The 24,455-nt window shown below is 40.3% G+C and overlaps 1 protein-coding gene across 8 annotated transcripts in view; it reads right to left on the reverse strand.

The window, feature by feature from the left end:
* ppp1r12a (protein phosphatase 1, regulatory subunit 12A) overlaps window positions 1-24,455 on the reverse strand; it is a 245,638-nt gene that overhangs the window by 124,534 nt on the left and 96,649 nt on the right. For all 8 annotated transcript variants that reach the window (XR_011887191.1, XM_072268197.1, XM_072268196.1 and 5 more), the window contains exons 3-5: window positions 24,228-24,346; window positions 8,085-8,244; window positions 5,825-5,969 (exon numbers count right to left, since the gene is read on the reverse strand). Coding sequence is in view for 7 of the 8 variants with exons in the window: in XM_072268197.1 (XP_072124298.1) it covers window positions 5,825-5,969; window positions 8,085-8,244; window positions 24,228-24,346 (424 nt within the window). In the remaining variant the exon portion in view is untranslated. The remainder of the gene's footprint in view (window positions 1-5,824; window positions 5,970-8,084; window positions 8,245-24,227; window positions 24,347-24,455) is intronic.

The raw sequence follows: 24,455 nt of genomic DNA on the forward strand, positions 1-24,455 counted from the left end.
TCACGCTCACAGTCACATGTAATCAAGAACTTCATACTTATGGCTACTTGATTTCCAAAAGTTCCAATTCAAGTCAGTTATCTGTCAGCAGCTATTTCAAGTGTATATTCATATTCTGCAAAGCAAGTAACCTTGTTATGTAACTACTCCCATCTCACTGCTATCTTCCAGATATCCAAGTATAGACTAGAAAAAACTGATTCCCACCCCATTGAGTCCAAATCTAAACTCAGAAGCCAATTTTAATGCCCCACAAGTTATTTCTACAAACACTCAAAGCCAGTGTGATTTGTAATTAGATGTAATTTTTCTAGTCTTTTGTTGATTTAGAAACACAACTGTAAGACAACACCAAGAATCAACAAAAGAACCAAGAATTAATTTCAAGTGTATTGTCATCTGACTGTACATATATACAACCAAAAGAAATAACATTCCTCCGGACCACGGTGCACTCACAAAACATATCACACAGCACATAAAAAATATTACCACAAATAAGTTAACAAAATATAATTCCAAGCACATGGAGCATGCAGTACAGGTGAACAGCAAAGAGCAAACAGGACAGTAAACTGTTCACTGTCCTTTTGATAAGACCTCTGTACTTTACTTTTTTTACTTTACTTTATTGTCGCCAAACAATTGATACTAGAGCGTACAATCATCACAGCGATATTTGATTCTGCGCTTCCCGCTCCCTGGAGTACAAATCAATAGTACATATTAAAAATTTAAATTATAAATCATAAATAGAAAATAGAAAAGGGAAAGTAAGGTAGTGCAAAAAAACTGAGACAGGTCCGGATATTTGGAGGGTACGGCCCAGATCTGGGTCACGATCCGTTCAGCAGTCTTATCACAGTTGGAAAGAAGCGGTTCCCAAATCTGGCCGCACGAGTCTTCAAGCTCCTGAGCCTTCTCCCAGAGGGAAGAGGGACGAAAAGTGTGTTTGCTGGGTGGGTCGTGTCCTTGATTATCCTGGCAGCACTGCTCCGACAGCATGCGGTGTAAAGTGAGTCCAAGGACGGAAGATTGGTTTGTGTGATGTGCTGGGCTGTGTTCACGATCTTCTGCAGCTTCTTCCGGTATTGGACAGGACAACTTCCATACCAGGTTGTGATGCACCCTAGAAGAATGCTTGCACGTTGCATCTATAAAAATTAGTGAGGGTTCTAGGGGACAGGCCAAATTTCTTTAGCTTTCTCAGGAAGTAAAGGTGCTGGTGGGCCTTCTTGGCAGTGGACTCTGCTTGGTTGGACCAGGTCAGGTCATTTGGGATATTGACCCCGAGGAACTTAAAGCTTTTGACCTGTTCCACTTGCGCACCACCGATGTAAATTGGGTCGTGTGGTCCGCTACTCCTTCTGAAGCCAACAACCAATTCCTTCGTCTTGCTGATGTTGAGGGATAGGTTATTGTATTTGCACCATGCCACCAGGTTCTTAATTTCCCCTCTGTACTCAAACTCATCATTATCTGAGATACGGCCTACAATTGTGGTGTCATCAGCAAACTTAGATATTGAGTTCGATGGAAACTTGGCTACACAATCATGGGTGTACAATGAGTATAGCAGGGGGCTGAGTACACAGCCTTGTGGGGCACTGGTGCTCAGAGTGATTGTAGAGGAGAACTTGTCCCCTATTTTTACTGTCTGTGAGGAAGTTGAAGATCCAGCTGCAGATCTGAGTGCTAAGGCCCAGGTTCCGGAGCTTAGGAATCAGTTTATTTGGAATGATGGTATTAAAAGCAGAGCTGTAGTCAATGCAAAGGAGCCTTACATATGCATCTTTATTCTCCAGGTGTTCTAAGGAGGAATGTAGGGCCAGAGAGATGGCATCTGCCGTTGACCTGTTGCTCCGGTAGGCGAATTACAAAGCGTCGAAGTTGACCGGTAGGCTGTGGTTGATGTGTGCCGTAACTAATCGCTAGAAGCACTTCATAGTAATTGAAGTCGGAGCCACAGGTCGATAGTCATTCAGGCATGCCACCTTGCTCTTCTTCGGCAGCGGGATTATCGTTGCCTTCTTAAAACACGAGGGGATCTTAGACTGAAGCAAGGAGCAGTTGAAGATGTCAGCAAACACTCCAGCTAGTTCGCTTGCAGAGGCCCGGAGAACCCGTCCCGGGATGCCATCTGGGCCCGTCGCCTTCCTTGGATTTATCTTCAGGAAGGCCCTTCTAACGTCCTCCTCCGTGATGATGAATCTCGATGCCACCAGGTCCAGTTCATCCGGAGGTAGTGGCAGAGTATTCATTTGTGTCTCAGCCTGAGAGAAGAAACTGTTACCCAGTCTGGCTGTCCAAGTCCTGATGTCCCTGCACTTCCTTCCTGATAGGAGTGGGTCAAGGAAATTGTGGGATGGGTGGAAGGGATCCTCAACAATGTTTCAGACCTGTTGTATACAATGCTCCCAGAAAATGTCACAAATAGGGGGATGGAGACCCCAGTGAGCCTCTTGGTGGTTTTTACTATCCTCTGTAAAGTCTTGTGATCCAATGCCCTGCCATTTCTGTTCCACACAATGACGCAGTCAGACATGACACTATCAATGGGGGTTCTTGTAGAAAGTTGTTGGAATGGGAGCAAGGAGCCTTGCATGCCTCAAACTCCTCAGAAAGTGTAGATGCTGCTGTGTCTTCTTGACAAACAATGATGTGCTGTGGCTTCAGTCCTAACCCCAAGTAAAAAATCAAACATGACCGAAAACAGTATCCATAGCATGAGTGTTTACTGGTTAATGAACTCTAAGTGAGTGTGAACAGTTACTCAGTTTCTGCAAAAGCTGAACCAACCAGGAAAACAGTCATCCACTCGAGCACAGCCTTTCATCAAGATATCATAATCATCAGGCTAATTATATGTGCCACAGTCAAGAAGGCATATTGCAGTTGTATAAACTTTAGGCTATATTTGGAGTAATGTATGCAGTTTTGATCACATTACAGTGAAAATGTGGAGGTTTTGAAGAAAAGGTGCAGAAAGGTTTGAGAGTATTAACCTTGAGAAGTGGGGTGTTTTCAATGGAGTTTCAGGCACTGAGGGGCAACCTGACAGAAGTAGATAGAACTATGAAAGGCATAGATAGGGCAGTAACAAAATCTTTTTCCAAGGGTAAAAATATGAAGAACTCAAGGCTATAGCTGTAAGCTGGGGGGGGGGGGGGGGGGGGAGGAGAGGGGGGTTAAAGGAAATATATGCCACTTATATATTTTTTCTTAAAAAGAGGTAGATGCCAAGAACACACTGCTAGGGGATGTGGTGGAAGCAGATACAACAGGAATATTTCAGTGGTATTTAGACTATGGACAGCACTGCACCAGCGGCCCAGGTTCAATTTCATTGCTGTAAGGAGTTTATGCGTTCTCCCCGTCACTGCATGCATTCCCTTCCAGTGCTCTGGTTTACTCCCACGTTCCAACGATGCACATGCTAGTAGGTTAATTGGTCACACAGGTGCAATTCATTGTGCTGTATGTCTAAATTAGTAAATAGAGAGGCACCTTAACAAGCAGGGAATAGAGGAAAACAGATCATCCATCAGCAATGTGAGAGGTGTAAAATTTGCTAAAGGCCAAATTACTACAAAGGTCACAAATGCTCCTCAGTGTATCCAAGCAAATGAAGGTAAAGAAGATTCAAGAGTTTCAAGTATTCTCTGATGATCAATAATCCCTACATGCAAATTCACAGCAAGGGCTGATCAAGTTCTATGATTTTTTTTATACTCTCTTCCACAAGGTCGAGGTTGCATCGGTAAGAGTAGTGCGTACGTGGAAGGAGCTGTGAGAGGAAGAGATTGAGGCAGGTACAATAACAACATTTCAAAGACATTTGGAGAAGTATGTGGATGGGAGGGGTTGAGAGAGATACGAGTCAAATGAAGGCAAATGGGTCCAGCTTGGTGGGGACCAAGAGCAGCATGGACAAGTTGGGTTGAATGGCCTGTTTCCACGCCATATTACTTTACAACTCTACCCTCACCAACATTCAATGTCTCACTCATCTCCTCCATTGAGGCACAACTTCCTGATGGCCATTTCATCATCCCAGAGTCTGCCCATCACCCATTGTTTACCAAAAAAGCAGGCAAGGAAGGAGGGATGGAAAATGAACCCAAGTAAAGTGCTGAGCAATCTCAGGGTTTTGAAGCAGTTATAGACATAGACATTCTTTATTGATCCCACAGGAATTTGGGTTTCGTTACAGCTGCACCAACCAAGAATAGAGCATAAATATAGAAATACAAAAACCACAAACAATCAAACAACAACATGCAAACTATGCCAGATGGAAATATGTCCAGGACCAGCTTATTGGCTCAGGGTGTCTGACCCTCCACGGGAGGAGCTGCAAAGTTCGATGGCCACAGGCAGGAACAACCTCCGATGACGCTTGGTGGAATATGGCCGGAGTCCAACAGCAAAGAGTTCAACAAACACGTTCCTCGATCGTAATATGACCAGGATTGCACCATCTGTTGTTAACCAGAACAGCAAGCCCCCAATTCCTTTACGCTTACCGCTCTCAGTGCACTTCCGGTTTGCCCAAACGGTCTGGATGCCCTCCGTTTAAAAGTTTTGGCTGGGTATGTCCACGTGCAGTCCAAGTGGAGAACTCCTCTTCTCCATAAGTCTCTGTTGTCTCAACCTGGTCCTTTTCCTCACCTTTTTGATCCCCCTCTGCATCGTCTGTGTGTTTTCCTCCAGATTTCAGCTGGGGTGTCCACCGCTCTGTTCGCTAAACCGGCCGGCATAAGCACAATCAGCTGGTCCCTGGAATAAACAATGCGACCATACTGCTGCTCCGCTAATGAGACGTGTCCGAATGTAATTATCTCCAGCGCTAAAAACCCAAATAAAACTCTCTCCACCAGCATGTTAGAGAGGGTGCAGCTTCAACGTGTTACCGTGAAAAAAAATACAACAAATAACGTAAGTTAAAAAAGTAAGAAAACTAGTCAGAACAGCTGTAACAGGCTGCATGCACGACCATGATACTACTTAACCATGATATTAAGAGACAACCTTATACACAAAGACAGCAAAGTCCAACAAGATAATTCAATTTTGAAAATCTAGACTGCTTGCAACTGCCCAACCTAAGCTTTCCTCAAACTGAACACCTTGGAATTCCCATTTCAGTGGGTGTTTACGAGTTGCAATGTTCCAGAAGATTTGCTAACACATAGTTACTGCAATTTAAATGCAGAATCTAGATGCCTGAATGCCAATTGAAGCATTAAGATCCTGTACATTCTGGCGTGATAGCCACCAATGGCACTTTCTGCCCACCCCAAGCTGGTGCTAGGACAATTGCTAAATGTGACTGCCTTTTGAGTGCACTGCACATCACTGTACTGCAATATTGCATCAGCACGATTAGGCAGGGACCGCAGAAACACTTCCTTGCCAATATGCCAAATCTGTCAGACGACTAATGCTGAACCAGTCGTATAGCACTACAGCATAGAAAAAGGTGCTTCAGCCCATCCAATCTTTGACAAACTGTTATCCCGGCTAGCCCCATTGATCCACACTTGGACCATAGTCTTGCACTCTCCTCCCATCCACAGACTTATCCAAATCCTCTTAAATATTGCAATCAAACCCAAATGTACCAACTCGCTGGCAGTTCATTTCACACTCACACCACTCTCTGAGTGAAGAGGTTTTTTTGTTAAATTTATGATTCAACTCACTCAGATGTACCTGGAAGGGGGTTAAAAACACAAATTTAACAGAATTAAAACACTAAACCCTCTAATTATCTTGATTTTTTTTTTAAAGGTAACTATATCAAAGAAAGCAGGTAACAAACCACTTTGTTGATCATCTCCATATCACAGAAGCTTTCTACAAGGATTCGGCAGGTTTCTTCTTTGCCCCAGTGCGCTGCAGCATGAAGAGGGGTCCAGCCATCATAATCTTTGATATTTACATCATACCCTGCCTGAATGAGAAGCCTAAGTATAGGGAAAAACGTAACTTAGTGTAAGTATTCTTGATGCAATGTTATAGGTTTTTAGCTGAATTAATATTTCTAATGTTTTGTTTAAAAATCTATACAAGCAACCCCTGGGTTAGTGGGAGATCCAAATGGTCCATATTGCCAGTTTCCATTGAACAAAACCCTATAATCTGTGCACGTGCCAAGATACTGGATATGAAAACACAATTGCCTTTATATTTTAATGCAAATTCCATGAGAGCAAATTTTATTCCACATCTCAAATTTTGGGTACCGATTTGTGAATTCTCAAAGGGTGAATTTTCGTGACCCGAATGACTAATACAAAGGTTGCCTGTATAGAAAACATTAGAAATATTAATTCAGCATTAACATAGAGCATTACAGCATACGACAAGCTCTTCGGCCCACAATGTTGTGCTGACGACTCAGAAATCAAATGAAGTGCTTTGACTCAGCCATACACTGCAATGGATACCATATTTGATACACTTCAGCACATACAAAAGTGTTTAATGTTCATTAGCTATAACTGGGAAGACAAAGGATAAACTCTAGAGATTATGCTTGTTCCTCCAGTCTCTAAATGAGTGTCAATAAGCTGGAAGGAGTGCAGAAAAGATGTACGGTGATGTTGTCAGGACTTAAGGGACTCTGGGTTTATAGTGTTTCAGCAGGCTAGGATTTTACTTACTCAAGTGTGACGGATAAGAGGTGTACAAAATCATGAGGGACACAGATCACACAAATGCGTTGAGCTCTTTTTTCCCCTAGGATTGAGGAATAAAGAATTAGAGGTCATTGGTTTAAGGTGAGGAGGAAGAGGTTTATTAGGAATCTGAAGGGCAACTTTTTCCACCCAATGGGTAATGCATATGTGGAATGAACTTCCAGAGAAACTGGCTGAGGCAGATACATGAACAAAATTTAGGTGGGGCCACGATGGTGTTAGACAGCAGCTTCTTCAAGCTAACTTAATTTCTACCTTTAAAGTCTCTCTTTTTTTCCTTTTCAGGGTGGAGGGGTTCAGTCAGTACCCTTGACCTTCAGCTGCACTCAAACTGCAGTTCTTTACTGCAATAGTTACTGCTCCTGGGGCTTACTGACTGGCCATTCTTCAATATCCCAATAGCACGGCCAAGAAGACAAGTGCACCTTCGGGGTGCTGAGGCTTTGTGGCCCTGTAGACCAGCCAACTCTATGCCGGTGTTGCCAAATGAAGCGTTGCGGGGGAAAACAGAATATTGTGAACACCGGGATCAGCTGTCTGGAGCTCTCTGTACTCAGATCGCTCTCTCTCTCTGGATCTTGGGGAAAGAGTTTGCTGCCAATTCTCAAGTCAGAGAACTCGTGGGGTTTGGGTGGGAGGGAGCGAAGTAGTAGACTTTAACCGCAATCAGTGAGTTGCTTTCTTCCCCCCATTCTGTTAGTCTCTCCTCTCACTGTGGGACATATCTCTGCCCCTTTAATGGGGGAAGAGAGAGCCGGTGGCCAGTCGAATTGGGGGTGGGGGGGGTGCTGATACTTGCTGCTGCGTGGGGAAGGAGTGTGGGGGGTCATTGGGGTTCTAATGTTTTTACTGTCACTTATTCTTTGGGTACCCTTCTGTTTTCATGGATCTCTGTGAAGAGCAAGAATCTCAAGCTATATATTGTATGCATTTTCTGATATTAAATGGAACTATTGAATACTTAGAGTGAACATGGACATGTATATGGTTTGGAAATGTTTAGAGGGACTAGCTTGACAGACCTCTTGACATGGATGAGTTGGGCCAAAGGGCCCGTTTCCATAATGTATTACTCTGAATACATTCCTCAGTTCTTTGCAGTATTTAAATTCTCAGTCTGATGTGGCTCCAGCAATGTGACCTAAACAGTCAGGCAATGCACAGCTGAATTACTGTGTTCCTGTTAGAGCTTGCAGGGATCACTAAATATCTCTCCTCCATCTAATAAGTAGAGACAGAATCAATCCTTAAAAAAATTATTCAAATTAGTACATTACAATATCCATGCAATCAAGTTAGCAAAGTATAACCTGTGATCGACATTAAAAAACGTTATAATTCCATTCTCTTATAAATACAAATGAAGTATTAAATACATACTTTAAGACTTCAGAGTAGCCTTTAGCTGCAGCAACATGAAGAGCCGTTCCCCCAGATTTCGGATGCCTGGTGTCATTTATTTGCCCGCTATTCAACCACTGCCTGGCATCACGAAGCATTATTCGTTCTTCTTCTTTCCGAGCTGCCTCGATATCCACACCTCAACAAAAGAAGTTCAAAGATCAAATTTAAAAAATTTTTTTCTCAGATTTCATGGGTACATCAAACAGTATATTTTTTAAAAACAGGAAGACCAAGAACTCAGCTGGTCAAGCAGCATCTGTCAAAAGAAAAAAGCCCTTTCACTTCAAAAATAGTATTTATAAATATACAGAAGCCAAAGCGAACAGCGCATGGCTCTCTGTATTGGCCAATCTACAGTATATATTTAATATGTCATTAAGTTATGTACAAAACACCAGTGTCATTCCTCTAGCTTCTCAACAAAATACCCTTCTAGTGTTCGCAGACTCTACATTCCATAGGAATGCAAAGTGGATTCTCCGATGAAAACTGAGAATCCAGTTTTTATTATCCACTTTTCACGCTATTTCTTTAAAAAGTCGATACACCTGCTCCAGAACCACCTAATTTACCTTAACCCAACTCTGTATAGACTTGCCTTGTACCCCACTCCTCACCCCTCCCACCAAACTGCATGCAAACCCTCTATTTTCCCCCGATTCTAAGGAAACATCATTGACCCTACTTTAGCCAGAGTTTCAAACACAAGCAGACATATTTTTGTTACATTGGTTGAGGAATACACAATGGTGAGGATATGATATTGTCAATAATATCACGTGTGGTTTCTTTCATGTTCTCTTATCACCAACTCCCATATTCATACTATCATTGATCAGCCTCATCCCATTGCAAATGAAAATGAAGCCCACACCCCTGATATTGATATCTTCACAGTCAGAATATTCTGCTGTTTGTTTCGGCCAGCTTCTGATCTTCACCTTCCACTAACTTCCACCCCTGTACAATTCTACTAACCTCTCCTTTTCCTGTTCACTTTTCTTGCTGTGCTTGCTGGCTTGTACTGGCTTCCCTTCCCACTACACATTGTCTTGACTTAACTTCCTTTGGGCCACATGTCCATGCAAACTATCAAGTTCAGAAACTTCCAAGCCCAGGTTCATCAAAATATTTTGCAAAATACTATATATGTATTTGCTTGTACTATCTATCCAAGTAGTACGGTCTTGATTCCAACCTTCTTCGGCATGAAGTCCTCCCTCAGTTCCCCTCAACACTCATCTTTAAACTATGCACTTCAGCTTTCAGACACCTCTGCTTTAGATAAAAACTTCCTATTCTCCAATTTATGTACGCACATCAGAATTTTGTTGACCTCCAACAGATCCATTCTCAGTCTCCTCTGCTTCAAGGAAAAACCAGCTTAGTTTCCCCTCATAACTGAAATACTTTACCCCAGGCAACGTTCTAGTGAATCTTCTGTGCATTCTCTCCAATTTTATCATGCCCTCCCTATACTTCAGTGATCAGAACTACAAAAGAGAACTCCAGTTGTGGTCTAATCAATATTTTATAAACTTGTACTACAGCCCATTTCCTTGCCCTTTTATCTATGCCTCAGCTAACGAAAACAAGTATTCCAAATGGCTTCTTCACTATCTTATCTAGCTGTGTTGCCAAATTCAGGAAAATTTGGACTTGGACAGTCCGGTCCTTTTCTTTAATATTCCCTAGAGCTTTACCACCACCATAGTCATAGAACACTATGGCACAGACACAGGCTATTTGGCCCATCTAGTCTGTGCCAAATTATTCATCTGCCTAGTCCAAGAACTTGCACCAAGATCATAGCCCTCCATATCCTTCTCATCCACATACCTACCCAAATTTCTCTTAAATATTACAACTGAACCCACATCCACTACTTCTACTGGCAGCTCCTTCCACACTCTCACCCATCCTGAGTGAAATTCCCCTCATGTTTCCCTAAAACATGTCACCTTTCACCCTTAACTCATTACCTCTAGTTCTCGTCTCACCCAATCTCACTGGTCATAACCCGTCCTTATCCTATCATTAATCTTCACAAAATACAACAGCTTGTACTTGTGATCCAATTCCTCTTGTCATTGTTTTGCCCACATTACCAACTGATTGATATCAACCTGTAATGTACAACTATCAAGTTTAATCAAACTGGCCAGTCTCTTGCTGAGACTCTCTTCATAGCCCCACCTTTCCCCGGACTGCTGGCTGTCCAGTTGAAGGGTCTGGATGCAAAATGCCTGCTGTCTGTTTTATTCAATAGATGCTATCTGACCTGCAAAGTTCCTCTGGCAATTTATATTGTTTCAGACTCCACCATCCGCAGCTTTGTGTCAACATTAAGCTTCAGTGGTGCTTTCATTTTTGATCAGCCATCTTTGTCAATTTTAGCTTAGTGTTAATTTTTAATACAAATATGCTACTGTGAGCCAATTTCAGTTTAATTTAATCATAAGGTTTTTACATCATTCATTATCTGAATTCCATAATGCAGACACTTCAGCAAGTTCAATAATTACACAAATCCCACTGCATCATGAAAGACTGGCAGCTTATTAATTCAACATTTCCTATCGTCAATCTATGTGAGACTTGAATTTGTGATTAAAGTTCCTTCCATCCAGTACTAGAAACAGATTTAATGAAAGACATAAATTTCTAATAATTAACATAGCATGTATATTCCATGGGTAAAACAGAAATACACAGAACACATCAACATTATCAGAAAAACTATTTTGTGTACCTGATGCAATGTGTACCAGAATTGCCCAAAGGTCCAGAGAGCAATGAATTAAGCACTTTGCAGGTGCGGACAAAGTTACTAGATAATGCTGCCTAAAAATTTCGATCAAATAAATTCTACTTCTAGTTCCTGAACCAATACTGTTATGTCAACAATGGATATTGCGACAGTTATGTGCCCTGACTCAGCACTTTATTTGAAAAAGACATAACTGTTCATTAAAATCATCCTTCACCAGTGGAGATCATAATGAAATAAACAATTTACTCTTCATGGAAAGCCAGGTGTTAGTGTTTCTTACACTCTGGTAGCTAGTCTTTAAACCTGCTAATCATGTTTCAATGAGATTTTAGAAACATTTCCTATAACATGAACGCAAGCTAAAACTAATTCGATATACAGTACTTGGCACAGCAATCATCTCTAAGAAAGGGGTGAAACCATTAATCTTGAATTGAAAATTAAAATTGGGGTTCAATGAGATTTACAAGATGATGTTGTTTCCTGCTTAGCATTGCTGCCTGACACACCTCCAACAATGTCGACAGATCAGCTCCAGGGTCATCAGGTGGGGACCACCGCTCATTAATGTTTCGCTCCCTTAGCCCCAGTACATCTGGTGACGGAGCAATGGCAGGGCCATCTTCCTGCAACTTCCTATGTGGTTAGTCAATCCCCCAATTTCTGTCCTTTCTCCTCAGCCACAGCCAAAAGCTGCCCTTTTCTGCCTCTTCAGGCAACTCACTGGTGGCCCCCCTGAGCCTCGCTCCAGTCACTGCCATATCACAGAGTAACCTTGTCATCGATGCGCCAAAGTCCCAGCATACTACCAACACAGAGTAGATGATAATCCCCCAGCCACCTTCCAGGTCTGAGTACTTCAGCCTCTTCTACCTGTGGACAGCACAGCCCCCACTCCTTTCTCCTATGGGATGATGAACTCAATGAGAAGGATGGTCTTGGTGGCTGCAGACCACAGTACTCTGTCTGGTCAGAGAAATTCAACTTAAAACTACACAACCAAGTACAGTGGATTCTGGTTAATTAGGGTAGCTGCTTATTTGGAACAACTCTTAAAGAACAAACACAATTTGTGAAAATAGCCGGGATTCCCTTTGTTTATTTGGGACACTATGCTGCTTAATTGGGACAGGAGACTGTTGCCAAACAGCTTATAACTAGCATCAGTAGCATGCACTTCACATGGCTGTAAGACACTATACCTTGCTTGGTGGGCAGTTTTTTAAATAGTGTCACTTGCACGTACCTGCGTTCAAAAAGCAGTGATTTTTGTCACTGACAGTTGACAAGTAATGAGCAGGAAGACAATTCTGAACTGTTTTGCTCACTGTAGTTTGAAGTATCCAGGTATGCCTGAAATGGCCAAGAATGAAAATGAAACAATTTCACTACATCAAGTTAGAAACTATGAAGAACTTGAAGATATCAGGAGAAGATGGCGGCGCGACGACACCACCGGTGATAAATATCTGTTATCTGTCAAGTAGGGCACCTACTGATTTGATGGAGACAGGCGTGAGTGCATAGTGGAACATCCGGAAAACTTCTCAAATGTCTGCTTTGCTACTGCTGCTACTGTGTGGTAACTGGAATCTCTGGAGCTGAAGGCCTCGAAATCCTCGGCTTTGCGTGTTTCAGCGGCTTGGGAGAGGTCGAAGGCGCTCGGCAGAGGATGGCGCTCGGGAGGCTGTACCGGAGAAGCTGCTCGGAAGCTCGGAGTTTTTCGGACAGTTGGACTCAGGGTCGGCTGCTTCCAAGGTATTGGCAAGCTGATGGTGCCTGAAGGTTTACGGCAGGGAGTTTCTCCCTTTTGCCGCCGCTTTCGGGGACTCGGGAGTCGATCAACTTGGGGACTTTGAGACGACTTTTTTTTTTTTACTGTGCCTATGGACTGTTCTTCATCAAATTATGGTATTGCTTTGCACTGCTGTAACTATATGGTATAATTATGTGGGTTTGTCAGTGTTAGTCTTTGGTCTGTCTTGTTTTCTGTGATATCATGCCGGAGAAATATTGTATCATTTCTTAATACATGTATGCATTTCTAAATGACAATAAAAGAGGACTGAGTGTTCTCATAATCTATTATCTTGAATGTTACAGTGAAAATGAAAATTTGGAGGATGCAAATGTTGAAAACATAGTTTGAAGGCAGTCCATTATCTACACTAGGTGTCTGCGCTGATTTTGTTTATTTACAGTCAATCAAAAGAACAGCAGCATACATTGGATTAATTATTCCATCAATAACTATTGGGAACTAATACAGTTTATACTCCAAATTTGACCTCACTGCAGTTGATAGTACTGTAGTAGTTTTAGTACAGTTCTAATTTGCTCTGTAGTTCATCTAAACACATAATTTGTTACATGGTTAAATGGTAGTTCATCTTTTCTATTTCTTTTTAACTGGTTCTATGAAACTTCAGCTAAATGAAGCAGCCGCTTAATTGAGCCAAAATGTACTGATCCTAATGGGTCCAAATTAACCAGAACCCACTATATTAGGCAAGTAATTTTGCAACTGGTTCCTGGTTCTCTGTCAAGTAGACTCCTCCAATGCCCCATCTACATTTGTAAAGATGCAGAAGATCAAAACAATCTGATCAAGTTTGTGATGCCAAACTCAATATCAGCCACAGGAAACTGAACAATTTTTCTTGATTAAACTACAGTAAATGTAAATTTCCCCTTCAGAATATTTCCATCATAGTTCCTTTGCCTATAATTTTGATACAAAAATTTTGAACATGATAATATTTGAGCAAAAACACTTCTGGCTTCTTCCCCCTTCCTTTCCAGTCCTGACGATGGGTCTCTGCCAAAACTTCATCTCCATTCCCCTCCATAGATGCTGCCTGAACCGCAGAGTTCCTCCAGTACTTTGTGCGTTGAACTTGAAACTTCTATTTTTCACTTTTCTTTTAAGCATGACCATCACATTGACTCAACTATGTACACATTTTGGCAGACAGACAACACATAGCTGGTAACAGTTAATAGAGAAAATTGGATGTGCATGGATGGGAGGGACATGGAAAGCTATGTTCCAGTTGTGGGCTGATGGGACTAGGCATAACAGTTTGGCACAGACTAGATGGCCCAAATGGCCCATTCTGTATGGTAATGCTCTGACTTGATGACTAGCATTGTTACTGACAAACTGCCTGTCACCGCACCCTTAATTTTCATAAATGGCTTCATAGTTCTCAGGTATTTACAGAAATAAAAATTTCACAGCATGACTGACCCATTTCAAGAGTAATTTCTTGCCTGATCAAACATGCACTTGTTTCCATAGTCTTGGAATTTCTACAGAATATAGCAAGAATAAATCAGAGGCAGCAGTGTGCAAAATATGGAGAATAAAGGATTGGCTAAAATTAAAGCAAGATATTCTGCAAAAGAATGCCAGAAATTATGCTGAACCTGAGGTCTAATAAAATCGATTTTTTTTTAAAACTATCCAGGATGGCATTATTTACCATAGAAACACTGGAATCCATTATTAATTTGGAAAATCATAACAGAATTTTGAGCATCATTGTGATACTTATTAATATAGCAAGAAGCTACTGATACAGTATGTCTTAGTTGAGCTAATGAGAAAATCCATCAAGGGAACAGCTAATGCAAAGATTTTATTTAGCAATAAGAGATACTATAGTCAGCCTCATAGTATCATCCTTGGGTCAATGACATGACCTTCAGAAAGTTGTCAATCCATAGTCACAGCAGGGACGTCAGCACAGAACTGCAGTCCCAGTGAACAGAGAATATTGTTTGGGGCAACCAAAGTATTAAACCAAGATCTGATAGCTACAGTGAATGCAAAGGATCTTTACTCAGGGGAATTGTCCAAGCAGTCTACTCTCCTAGATTTGTCAAGCAACACTACTTATCTTTCTTGTTTCAATTTGGTTGCCACATTCCCCATGTCACTGCTGTGATTAAATTGCCTGTCAAGTTCTCCAGTTCAAACCATACTCCGAAAAGGCCAAGTTTTCCTCGTCTCATTTCCAGCTGCAAGACACCATTACTCATTGTGAAAACTGCAGGTGGCCTTCAACAAAACAAGTGGATATACTCGAAGCCTTTACCACAGCTGTAATGCAGATTAATAATTTTAAATTAAGGAACAAACTTTGGGGGAATAAACAGGACCTCTCATTCTCACAATACATTTGAACCATGACATGAACAAATGTGATCAAAGAGTGAAATATCACAAAGAAACAACATTACAAACGAATTGGTCACTTTAAATATAAACATTTGTGTGATTTAACAAGTAATCACATTCACAATAAATATATAAAAAAGGTGTCTATGCTAGCAATGATGCAACATACATCTCAACTTCCATTACATCCTGCGGCACAGAAACTACGCTTGCAACAAGCTCTAATCAGTAGCATTAAATCATACATCACAGAATATATAACTGAAGAGAAAGAAACTAACACTTTTCCTAAAGCTCAATTAAATTTCCCCTTGGTTAGTAGACAGTTCAAGTTTCTGTTCATCCTATCACTGGTTAGCCATATCATTCTAGATAACTGACACACTATGTTTTTAGCACCATTCATAACCATTGTATAGCAAATTTCCAAAACTGAAGGCACAGGTTAAACTCTCGAAATAATATTGTACAACGGATAATTCCTTGAAAGTGGCATCACAGGTAAATAGGATCATAAAGAGACCTTTTGCTAAATAGCCCTTTATAAATTAGAGTACTGAGTACAGGAGTTGGGATGTTATGTTGAAGTTGTATAAAACGTTCGTGAGGCCAAATCTGGAGTATTACGTGCAGTTTTGGTTAACTACCTGCAGGAAAGATTACAATAAACTTGAGGGAGTACAGAAAAACTTGAAGACCTGAGTTATAAGTAAAAGCTGAATAGATTAGGACTTCATTCCCTGGAGCACAGAAGAATGAGGGGGGATTTGATAGAGGTATACACAATTATGTGGGATATAGATAGGGTAAACGCAAGCAGCCTTTTTCCAAGAGGTTGGGTGAGGCTAGAATTAGAAGAGGTCTAGGTTCCCTGGAAAATCGTCACCTTTCGCCTTCAACCCGAGGAGAAACTTCAGTCAGAATTTTAATACTACAATTCTACTTTGTCTTACACATCGAAAAATATTGATCTAAAATAGACTAAGAAAACTTAAAAAGTTGACTTCAAACCCACTATCCATCCACATTATTCAATTCCATCTCTCTGCCTCCAAATCTAAACAGCAATTATGCAGACATTAAATTATAAACTTGCAGGATGCATCCATTGAAACACATTTTTATAATTGCTAACAAAAAAACTTTGGAGTACGTCTAACAAACTTGTGATGAATTCAAGTAAGGTCTTTTCAATGACAAATGCACCTACAGGAAATGTTTATTTGAAGCATTCATACAATTAAGCTCAGTTTCTTTATATTTAAAGGCTTGGGGTAACAGAGGTTAAAACTGGAATTACCAGCAGAGGGCAATATTGCACACTGCAAGCATCTTAAAGGCATAATTTCCACAATTTCACATCTCTGCAAATTACTAACATAAGTTATATCAGTCTGAAGTAACATATTTCTCCATTCAACATTAAACAGTAAACTAAGATTTAAGAGCAATTTCTATTGTGCTATATGACAAAATTGGACACAAATCCAACAAAATACACAGTAATGATTATCTTCTGTTAGCTGATGGAATATGCACTGATAACCCTCATTTCTCTGAACATTTTGAGGCAATATGGTAATCAGCCGGATCCTACTTTTTTTGAGACATGATCTAACTGCAGCAGGCACCTCAAAGCATTTGAATGTTCCTGCCTATGCAAACTTACCAACACAAGTGACAAAATGTACAGTAAAAATCAGCATTCTTTCCCAGGACCCATAACCACCATCAGCACCCTAATTCTATTAATTAATTTCTGATGGGGAGAGAATGCTGTTCATGTGCCTGGGTGCCAGACTGATGAAACGGGCGCTCTGTTCTGAGTAAGAAATTATCAGATGGATAGAACGAAACCCACTGCATTCACAGTCTCCTGTGGAAATTTTGCCCTACTTGTGGCACTCCTTTGACTACGACCAGTCCAATAAAGTCATAACATTCAGGATCACATAGAAGCCAGTGTGCACATTTGGGAGGCAACATGCACTTCCCAATCAGAAAACATATTGTAACTAACCTTTATACTACCACTCAGGGTGGAGGAAGAACACTTCATATTCCCCCCCAGATAGTCTCCAACCTGATGGAATGAGTATCGATTTCTCCTTACTGTGTTTTTTTCCCCCTCTTCCCCTCCTTCCATTCCCCACTCTGGCCTCTCACCTCTTCTCCTCACTCTCCTATCGCCTCCCCCTAGTACCCCTCCTTCTGCCCTTTCAACAATGGTCCACTCTCCTCTACCAGATTCCTTCTTCACCAGCTCGTTACCTTCCCCACACATCTGGGTTCATCTATTAACTTCTAGCTTTTCACTTTCCCTCTCCCAACTGTTTATTCTGGTGTCTTCCGCTTTTCCAATTCTGATGAAGGGTCTTCACCCAAAATTTCAGCTGTTTGCTTATTTCCATAGATGCTGCCTCTCCTGTGGTATTCTTCCAGCATTTGTGTGTGTTGCTCCAGACTTGCAGCACATCTACAGAATCTCCTGTTTGTACAACACCCATAACTGCATGGGATTCCTCCAGGTACCCTGGTTTCCCTCACATTCCAAAAACAGGGTTTGTGTTGAGGCATGCTATGCTGGCGTGCCAGAAACATGGTGACACTTGCAGGATATCCTCATCATATATTCAGAATGTGCTGTTTGTTAATGCAAATAATGCATTTTGATGTTTCGATATACATGGGACAAATAAAGCTAATCTTCATTGAGGTTAATATTTTTTGGTGCTCTATTGAATCAATATAACCATTATCTGTAAAATTGAGAGCTCAGAGCAGAGATCACAGTAGAAGCAAGCACCAGAGATATTCCTCACATTATTTTTATTCAAAAAATTGGTCTGTACAAATAAGAAGGTACAAAGGAGTGAAGTATTCTTATACAATAACATCGTGCTCATCTCAAACAGCCAGCTCATTCACTTGAAGCACTGACATTCCTGGAGGCCCAACTCTCATTTCTCTGCTGTCTCCAGGTTAAATGCAAATAGTCAACTACCTTTAAAAGAAATTACAATTTACTTGATTTTCAAACAAAATAGTTACTTCTGCAAATAAAGATTTCCCAATATAGGAAAGGTTAAAAAAAAACACCAAAATCAACTACTATTAGCACAAGGATCAAAGGAACTTATGAAAGACACACTCAGTCTTTCAGGATATCTAAATAAAGGATGGTCCACAAGTCCTGATGAAGAGTCTGAAACATCAATTGCTTATTCCCCTCCACAGACACTGTCAGACCTGCTGAGTTCCTCCAGCATTTTGTATGTGTTGGCCCATGACAATAAGGTCCACAATCCCTTACCCCAAATCCTTAGGACCAGTTGTATTTCGGAATTCAGAACTTTTCGAATTTCAGACCCTGCCCCCCCCCCCCCCATATCAAAAGTCATGTATGCTCAAGTCCCTTATTTAACCTGTCTCAGCACACAGTGGACTTTAGGACCTGGCGGCGCACTAAACCTACACACATCCTCCTATATACTTTAAATCATCTCTAGATTACTTAAAATACCTAATACAATGTCAATGCTATGTAAATAATTGTTATACTGTATTGTTCAGGGAATAATGACAAGAAGAAATTTTATTTCCAACAAAAACATTCAATAAAACAAAAATATACAGCCTCAAACCAACCGAATCGAGCACATGGTAAATGACATTGGAATAAATGTAGAACGTCGCTGTCACTATAAAACTTCAGTAACTTGTCTGTTTATTTAAATCATATACAGTGGTAGTTCTGACACTATTTTCTTCAGTAAGACGCCGCACAGACACACCACGATCAAGCTTCTGCAATAACTCCACTTTCTGCATTACTGATAGAGAAGACTCCTTCTCTTTTTCTCATTGTTACTCATAATAATATTATTGTATCTGCAGCTCTTTTTTTTGACATTTTCACAATGAAATTAAACACAAAGTCAACAGTGAACACAAAATATCAGCAAACAGCAAATGCACGTGCAACCAATACGAGCGCTGAGCCACAATTGACATCTGGCGGCCTCTGCTAGTGCTGCCACGTCACACCTGAGTGACGTCAGCTGTCGGCGAAAAAAACTTCAGTTTTCGGAGCTTTTTGGATTTCAGAATTTCGGATAAAGGAATGTGCACCTGTACTGTTATTGCACTTGTTTTTAAATTGGGAATATAACAAAATGTTCATCTTTCACTGCAATGTAAGGTATCAAAAATGCTCTGGCTGACATTATTCAGTCTGTATAATTTATTTGAACTTGGAGAAGTGAAAACTACAGCAAATGACAAAATGATAACTCCATTTTATATGAGGCACTTCCTATTCTCTCCTTGACCTGACAAATGTAGAAAGTTGTAAATTCAACCAGCTCCATTGAGGGTGCCAGCCTCCCCAGCATTCAAGACATCCTCAAAAGGCAGCACCGCCATCCAGGACATGCCCTCTTCTCACTGCTACCATCAGGGAGAAGGTACAGGAGCCTGAAGACACACACTCAACGTTTCAGGAACAACTTCATTCCCTCTGCCCTCAGTTTTCTGAATGGACACTGAACCCATGAACACCAGCTCACTATTTTAACCTTTAAGTTATTTTTAATATATTTCTTATTGTAATTTGTAGTATTTTAATAGGTTTTGCACGGCATCACTGCTGCAAAACAAATTTCACAATGACAGTGATAATAAACCTGATTCTGATCAAATTCAAAATTAGTTTTATGTGATCTAATGACTAACTTAGATCACAAGATTAACAGCAGGACTACACAGACAAAGTATGACCACAAACAGTTTAACTGTTAACCTGTTACTCAAAGGGCACAAATTAAAAACATAACCTGGGAAGCTGTAAAACTGGATCCATTGATTTGTGGACTGGCACCAGGAAAATTACTGTGTTTTCCTGAAATTCCTGGTTGGCTCAAAGCTGTCTGACACAGAAGGTAATCCAGCTTTTCTGCTGCCCAAAACCACAGTCTTCCCATAACAAGCCTGCCTTGCAGAAAAAATAAGCTGCTTAAATCAATGTAGGTAACCAGGAAAGACTCATACAACTGAACAAGTTAAATTTTCACACTAGAATTCGTCACAGGTTTAAAAAGGGAATGCAACGCAAATAATTGAATGAAGTTCACACAAAAAAGAAATACATACTGCATGTAATTGAGGAACAATCTGGCAAACGCAGTATGATTTCTAACCCGAGTTTTAAGTAAATTAATCTATTGAGGAGAGAGTTGTATTCCGGGAAATTATAACGTTCAGCTAGCTTCATTGAACTTTAGGTAGATAGGGTTTATTTCACTGGACTGACAAACTAGGACTATAACTCACCAGTGAAACATTTATTAATAACTCCAATCAGGCATGTGTGTTGGGGTAGAAAATCGTAAGTGATGTTGGTACTGGGAACAAGGTCAAACCTGCTGGCTGCCCCCAAGCACATCCTTGAACTGTGTTGGTCACTGACACAAACAACACATTCCATAATGTTTCAATATATGTGAGAAGTATAGCTAATCTTTAAATAAGGAGAGAATTGCAGCTCCTCTCAAGAACTCCACTACATGAATCAATGTTGTTTAAGGAAAGCCATGTTTTAGATCAAATACTGAATATCTTATTCAAGATTGTTTAATGTCATTTCCTGTATACAACTAAATGAGCACAAAGTAATTGTTACTCCAGATCTGATGCAGCTCAAAAAAAACCAGTAAGATAAAGAGAACACAATTTTTAAAGATAGATAAATATGCAGGACAGCTGATATGCATACAATAATTTTATGCCCATGAAATGTTAGGCATAGGAATATCTGTACATAAGGTAACTGACAGGAAATGATAAAGTAGTGGGAGTTTGAGGGGTGAATTAATGGGTGGAGAAAGTGACTGGTTTTGAGTTTAGTGGTCCTGGCATGGATGCGATGTAGTCTCCTCCCTCATGGGAGTGGGACCAACAGTCCATGAGCAGGGTATGTGGGATCCTTCATGATGTTACTGGCCTTCTTCTGGCATCTTTCTGTATACATGCCTTCGATGATGGATAAGCTGAGACCAGTGATGCATTGGGCAGTTGTGACCACAGTTGTACAGGCTTGCTTTTTGTCCCAGTGCAGTTTCTGTACCATGGAGTGATTAAAGCACGCCAGGATGCTCTCCACTGTGCATCTGTAGAAGGTCATTAGAATATTGTGCATGGTGCTCAGAAACTAGTGACATTAGTGAGCATTCTTGACAGTGAAGGATGTGTTCTGGGACCATGACAGGTTATACGAGATGTGCACAGCCAGGAGTTATGCATGCTGAGTGTTACATTTACTGGTCAGAGAAATCAACAAAATGTGCAATAGTTCAATAAAAGTGCCTGGTGAATCACTATTGTAAGTTTTCACAGAGCCCAGTCGTAAAGATTAATAGGCCTTTCATCTCACCAGTATATCTTCGTGTACCAAAACAAAATCTCCTGGTAATAAATGAGATTGTAGAAATGTGTTTTTCAGCATCCATGCTAGAAACGAGAGACAGCACAGCACATGGGAGACTACAAGAGCTGATCAAAGTTATGATCAACAATATTAGCATGCAAATACCAGAAAAGGATGGAGATATACTATTTATTGTGTTTCTCCAGCCGGGAAGATATCAGAGGCCACCAGAGACAGATGAAATTATTATTTCCTCAAAGGAAGTCAAATAACGTGGAAAAGCAGGAAGACTCAAAGCTCAGATTCATAAATTCTTCAAAGTGCGATGCCAAGCAGATAAAGACACAAGTAACACTGAGGCAACAGAGTGAGAAATAGATTAAAAAGTTACTAAAATGTTGTATGGTGCAGACTCAAATGATAGAGGTTGGATTCACTTTCAAGGACTCTTCATTTCATGTTCAATATTTGTTTATTTATTTAATTGTTCCTCTTTTGTATTTGCAGAGCTTGTCGTCTTTTGCACATTGGTTGTTTGTCCACCCTGTAGGGTGCAGTCTCGCATTGATTCTATTATGGTTCTTGGATTTACTGAGTACGCCCACAAGAAACCAATCTCAGGGTTATATATGGTGACGTACATGTACTTTGATAACAATTTACCTTGAATGTTGGTTTCACTGGAACACAGATACAGGAGGTTGTTTGAAATTGAGGTGGATTGATCCAAATATACAACTAAATTATATTATGCCCCAAAATGCACTACTTCATATTCGTCCAGATTAAATTTCATCTGCCACCACTCAGCCCAACTTTCCAGCTGATGCATTGTCCCCTATACCCTTTCAGAACTTTATCTACTGCTCTTGCATAGTTTGTTGTTAGCAAGCTTATTTATCAGTCTACCTACATTGTCATCCAAATTCTTCCTATGAATAAAGGGCATCTGATCTTCCACATACAGTCACATTTCTGTGTGAACTGAGTGGTTAGTACTCTCTAAATCACCTGCAAATAACCATGACAACATTTAAGGAAATAAAAATATTGTAACCCATGTTATCAGATGTGTCCTGAGCATTACAAGTTCAGCCATCACAAGCAATCACCCCAAAGGTTGACGCCGACCTCAAAAGCAAGTCAGTGGAACATTATCCAACAGGTGCCTTACAAGCATACACAACCATACACAAGTACACCGTCAAATGAAACAACATTCCTCTGGACCAAGGTGCACAATCCACAGTGCAGAGAATTCATAAAGTAATGTTACCACAAATAAATCAAGAAACAAAAAAAAATTCCAGACTACTGAAATATAGCAGAAGGTGCATTTATGATACAAGCTACAAGGTAAACAGAGTAACATCTTTTAAGAACATTCTTAAAAGAACATAATGGACTAAATCTGATGAAGATTTATCAAAAGGAAATGTCTCCAAGTGAAAATCTGATCGTGGTGTGCGAAAGGATGAGGGGTACACATCAATAACTGCAAGCAGGATTTTTCCAGGGGTTGGGTGAGACTACAACTGGAGGCCATGGATTAAGGGTGAAAGGTGAAATATTGAGGAAGAACTTCTTCACTCAGAGGGTAGTGAGTGTGGAGCAAACTGCCAATGGAAGTGGTACATGCAGGTTCTATTGAAGAGAAATTTGGACAGGTACCATGGGGAGGGTATGGAAAGCAATGGTCTGAGTGTGGGTTGATCGGACAAGGCAGAGCAACAGTTCGGCACAGAGCAAATGGGCTGAATGGCCTGTTTCTGTGTTGTAGTGGTCTACGAAAACGTTTTTACTTGCAACAGGACTGGTAACTAAAGCATTTGCAGGTCAGCAGAATTATCAACCAACGCAAATTCTGAGAGTTGACACTAGTACACAGAGCTCTTATGTCCAAAAATAAACTAGCTCTTTTTTATTCCCATATAAACCCTACTTGTGATACATGTCACTCTGAAGTGGCTTCTTTAACTCATATGTTTCGGTCCTGTGCTCTTTTGGAAAAATATTGGAAAGACATTTTTGATATTATTTCAACAGTTCTACGCTTCGATTTAAAACCCCATCCTATTACAGCAATCTTTGGATTGCCAATGGTAGAACATAGATCTTTGTCTTCTTCAGCCTGTCAAATGATAGCTTTTGTTACTTTAATGGCGAGAAGATCTATCTTGTTGAACTGGAAGGAAACTAATCCTCCAACTACATTCCAGTGGTTTTCTCAAACCATATTAAGTTTAAATTTAGAAAAAATTAGAAGTGATATTTTTCACCCTTCGATTAAATTTGAAGAAACTTGGAAACCTTTTATGCAACATTTTCATATGATGTAATCTGACCTTACCGAGTCCTTTTTCTAAACTTAAATTATATGATGAGAGGAGCGGAGTTAACGACATTATTGAACGTGTCTGATACAAGCTGTTGGTCTAGCCCTGTTTTGCTTTTTTTGGGGTTTTTTTTTTCTTTTGGGGTTTTTTTTTGTTTATATATTTTTTTCTTTTTATTTCTTTTATTAATGATTAATTTCATTATGAGTTTGGAAGTCTTTTATATCTATGTTACTTAAAATTCATTTTATATATGCTGATGAACATTATTCCAATCTCTTTGTACTAATTTTGTTATTGAGTTTATAATTTTGAAAAATTAATAAAAAGATTTAAAAAGAAACACACTAACTGAATTCTATAGTCAATAACACAAATACTTTCCAATACAGCATTCTCTTACCTTGCCTCCGAATCTCTTCCTGTAAGAGTTCTTCCATGGTTTCTTCTTCTGCTATATCTAATGGAGTCTCTCCTTCACTGTTCACTGCAGCTACGTTTGCTCCATGACTAATTAAATACCTGCAAAATATTTTCAAAAGTTAGTGGATTGCACCAGATTCATTGAAAACAAATGTATTAAAACTTTGACCAAACTGCAAATTGATTGTTGAGGTTGCTGGAAAATTGC

This window comes from Mobula birostris, chromosome 9 (genome assembly GCF_030028105.1).
Source record: "Mobula birostris isolate sMobBir1 chromosome 9, sMobBir1.hap1, whole genome shotgun sequence".
NCBI lineage: Eukaryota > Metazoa > Chordata > Chondrichthyes > Myliobatiformes > Myliobatidae > Mobula > Mobula birostris.